Source organism: Nicotiana sylvestris, chromosome 6 (assembly GCF_000393655.2).
Source record: "Nicotiana sylvestris chromosome 6, ASM39365v2, whole genome shotgun sequence".
Classification (NCBI taxonomy): domain Eukaryota; kingdom Viridiplantae; phylum Streptophyta; class Magnoliopsida; order Solanales; family Solanaceae; genus Nicotiana; species Nicotiana sylvestris.
In genome coordinates, this window is record NC_091062.1 from 207,301,158 (window position 1) to 207,305,352 (window position 4,195).

At 32.6% G+C, this 4,195-nt stretch overlaps 1 protein-coding gene across 1 annotated transcript; it reads left to right on the plus strand.

Moving 5' to 3' along the window:
- Positions 1 to 220: 220 nt before the first annotated feature.
- On the plus strand, positions 221 to 721 carry LOC138871978 (secreted RxLR effector protein 161-like). The gene has a single exon (XM_070149907.1). The coding sequence runs from the start codon at positions 221 to 223 to the stop codon at positions 719 to 721; it is 501 nt and encodes a 166-aa protein (XP_070006008.1).
- Positions 722 to 4,195: the final 3,474 nt, after the last annotated feature.

Genomic DNA, 4,195 nt, shown 5'->3' on the forward strand with positions numbered 1-4,195 from the left:
AAAAAATTGCTCAGTATCTACATTTCTGTGATTATGATGCATCACAATCAGATCCTAGCTTATTTGTTAAAAAACAAGGAGACTTGCATATGGTTGTTCTTTTGTACGTGGATGATATGATAATAACAGGAAACAATGAAGATGAAATTGCTAGGCTTCAAGATTTGACAACAAGAAGTTGGGAGAACTATACCATTTTCTTGGCTTAGAGGTGATAAACATGAACAAAAGGATCTTTGTCACTCAAGAAGGATATGCCAAGAAACTTGTTGACATGTTTGGATTGAAGCAAAGCAAAACATGTTCTACTCCTCTTCAGATAAGCACAAGGTTAAGGCGGGACAAAGGCTCATTTCTTGCAGATCCCACGCCTTTTCGAGCTTTTGTTGGAAGTCTCCTGTATTTTACTATTACAAGGCCGGACATTGCATTTTCGATGGGATATGTCAGCAGATCTATGCAAAGGCCAAGAAAGCCTCACTTAGAAGCTGCAAAGAGGATTCTAAAGTATATCAACTCAATATCAGACATGGGCTTGTTCTTCAAGAAGAAAAAGAAGAATTTGGTGTTAGCTGGTTATACGGATGCTGATTTTGGTGGTGATTTGGATGACCGAAGATCAACATCCGGCTATATTTTCCTATATGGTGGAACAAGTATTTCGTGGTGTAGCAAAAAGCAAAACTCGGTTTTTTCGTATTTGGAATTAGGTTTGCAATAACAATTATTATAAGACTTCTTTAAACCTAAAAGAGGAAGTAATTCCAAAAGCAAACGCGTAAAAGAGAAATGCGTTTTTATTTTTTTTGGTAATAGAGAAATGCCCGATTATTATACTCTTAACATTCAACAAATCAAATCTCTCTTTGCTTCCCCCCTGCAATATGCGAAGAAAAGACATACTAATACTAGACTATAGGAATCTATTTGATTAACTTCTTTTTTTTTGAATAAATAAATTGAAACAAAAAAGGTGAATCAAATATATTCACTTGGCTCCAAAAAGCCCGTGAAGTTTTGAATATTGAATAAAGGAAGAGAAAAAATAATGTCAAGGCATGAAAACCCACTAAGAGCGTGACCATGAGATTTTTGAAATTTGGCACAATCAGAAAGAAATGAAGAATTGCAGATTTTTTTCATCTTTTTTTTTTCTTTGTACTTGTTTGAAATTAAAATTATTCTTCAACTTTCAGCTGAGATAATTGAATTTTACAATTTCTTCGTCTAGGTGAAATACGCAAAAACTGTTAACCAAAGCTTGGTCCAATAAAATAAAGATGAAATAGTATTATTTACGGTACCATTTTGGTTAAGGACTTAAAAAGGGACTTCACTTATCCAACAGAGCCTTGTACAATTTAATGTCAGAAAGCTTGAGTCTTTTCAATTTGAACTCATCTGAATATAACATCTGTCCTTCGTCCTCATCTATTATTGTTGAACCACAGAGTGGATTAGGGGACACATAATAATATCCACCACTTGTATGAATATGCATTTTTTTATTATTAATAAAAGTTGTTTGTTGCACCTTTTAGCTTTTTATCTGTTTTAATTTGTTTAATTAAGTTACATTATAAACTCCTTCCTCTATGATTGAATGCCACTTTTGGAGAAGCTGTACCCTCTAGTCCCCTAAGTGTAAAAGCTGACCTCCAGTGAACCAAGCATTTTTGAAAATGCGAAATACAGTTGGATGAAATGAAACAGGCATGGCAATTATAAAAGGCAGCTCGGTGCACAAAATATTCTGTATTTACGTAGTGTTTGGAGGAGGACTGTACCCCTAGGAGTATGACATAGACAATCTACTATAATGCTAGTATTAATAGCTGCTTTCATGGTTCGAACTCATGACTTATAGGTCACACAGAGATAACTTTATCATTGTTGTAAGGCTCTCCTCAAGCATGACAATTATTACACTCCTAAAAGACTCCTACGCATATACTCCCTCCGGTTCAATTTATGTGAACCTATTTCCTTTTTGGTCCGTGCCAAAAAGAATGACTTCTTTCCTTATTTGGAAATAATTTACCTTTATGCAATGATTTATAGCCACACAAAATATATGTGCCTTATTTTACACCACAAGTTCAAAAGTCTTCTCTCTTTTCTTAAACTCTGTGCCCAATTAAATGAGTTCACATAAATTGAAACGGAGGGATTAACACTCTCTCAAGAGAGAGGGAATAAGAGAAAGAAACAGAAGGAAAATAACAATCCATGTTTATCAATATGAATTGTTTTGCCTAAACTTTTGGCTTTTACTTAGTTACCGTGCTTTACTTGTATGAGAGGAGAAATTTAATTTTATTAGTAACACCACTTGTGTGTGACCACCTCAAAATTTGACTTACAAAATTAATTAATATCTCTCGCATGAAAAAGAACGAGACAAAATTAATTAATATCTTTTATAAATTACAATTAACATAACTTGCCCGCAATACTAAGTTTGAATCTTGTCCTAGAGCTGTCAAAAGATCTTGTCTTCGAGAAACCATAATTTTTCTAACTCGATTCTCTCTTTATCCGCTATCAATGTTTCATTAATATTAATTGAACATTTAATTAGATGTTGTAAAATTATTTCAAGCTAACTTCATTAATGACGCCCAATTATGCCTAATAAAAGGACTAGAGGTCATAACAAATATATTTCGATTACGAGTTCGGAGTTGAATCCCCAAAAGAACTAACTGTTCACAGTCATTAAGAAGACAAGTTCACACGATCTCTATGTTATAAATATTGTGATTCTTGCTTTGAACTAATAAACTAATACATATTAAAAAGCAATAAAATTATTAACTAAAAAGGATGAAGTTAGAGACAAGATTTAGGATGCCTAGAGTTATGATTTCCTCAATTATCGGAATCATTCTCGCTACGTTATTTAGAATCTCGCCGATTTATTCCCTACTGATCGTGTGCATTCTACTTACCGCAATTCTCTCTCGAGCAATCATAATAATTTTCTAAAAATGAAATATAAATATACTCAAAATATGTACTTATTGCCATTTATCATTCATTTTGATTTCTGATTCTAGTTTTGTCTAAGTTAGTGTCAAGTATTAGGGAAGGAAATGAAATGTTATCTCCTTCTATGGTTTCGGATAATTCCTTACTGCATAAGCTAACTTATGAAATTAAATTAGGTTAAAAATTTATTTTATTAAAAAGGCATGAGAGTCCTATGCACTCATTTATATTCTTGGCTTACCCAACGTTAAAGACCTTATTTTATATTTTTGTGTCCCACGAGGAAATTTTAATATTTCAAAATCAGGTCTAAACCTAAGGTATTGACAGCTTTACTTTAGTAAGCACCACAATTTCCCTCAAAATTAATAAAACAATCAAGTGCATCAATAAAATAGGGTATGTGCTTGGATGTTTCTGCCAAAGGAGGTTTCCAGGTAGATGGCCAACCTAAAAAGCAAAGGATTTGCTTTACATACCACTACAATAAATTAATGTAAATAAATGGTAATAAAGTAAATATAGAAAGGCACAGACTAAATAACATATTTCCACTTACTAACATAACACTGTTTTGCTTTAGGAAATTAAAATCGGAAGAATCGCTGTGCCTTCATTGTAAGTCCATTGCGACATTTTTCCTGGCATCAATTAGGTTAGGAGTGTTTGGACAAAATACCGAACTTTGGACGTGCGATATGATACTTAAATTAATAAAATTCCAGGATTTCTTTTTGGTTTTACATGAGGATTAACTTCTAATATCAATTTTGCTTTCCTAATAGAGGTCGTATAAACTGAAAATTATAAACCCAACTCCAAGTAAGTACTATGGTTTGATAGGTAGTTAATATTTTGAATCTACTCCTATTAAGATTACATACCCTTGAGCTTGAAGGAAGGAATAAATGTTAACTTGCTAACCTTGTTCAATGCTTTACTTTAACTTGTAGGAGTAAGTAATGATTTCTAATTTAACTTTTTGCTTTTCTTACTTTCTGGAAGAAAAGGACATAACAAGTACTCGACATTCTACTGCCAGAATTTCAGGACTTCAGCCTTGAAAATGTCATAAAAATGAATGAAAATTAAGGGACGGTACCATCACATTTATATACTAGCATTATTTTCTTTTATATTTTCTACTGATAATTTTCTCAAAACCACGAAAAGAAAACTTAATAAAAAATTCATAGAGACAGAA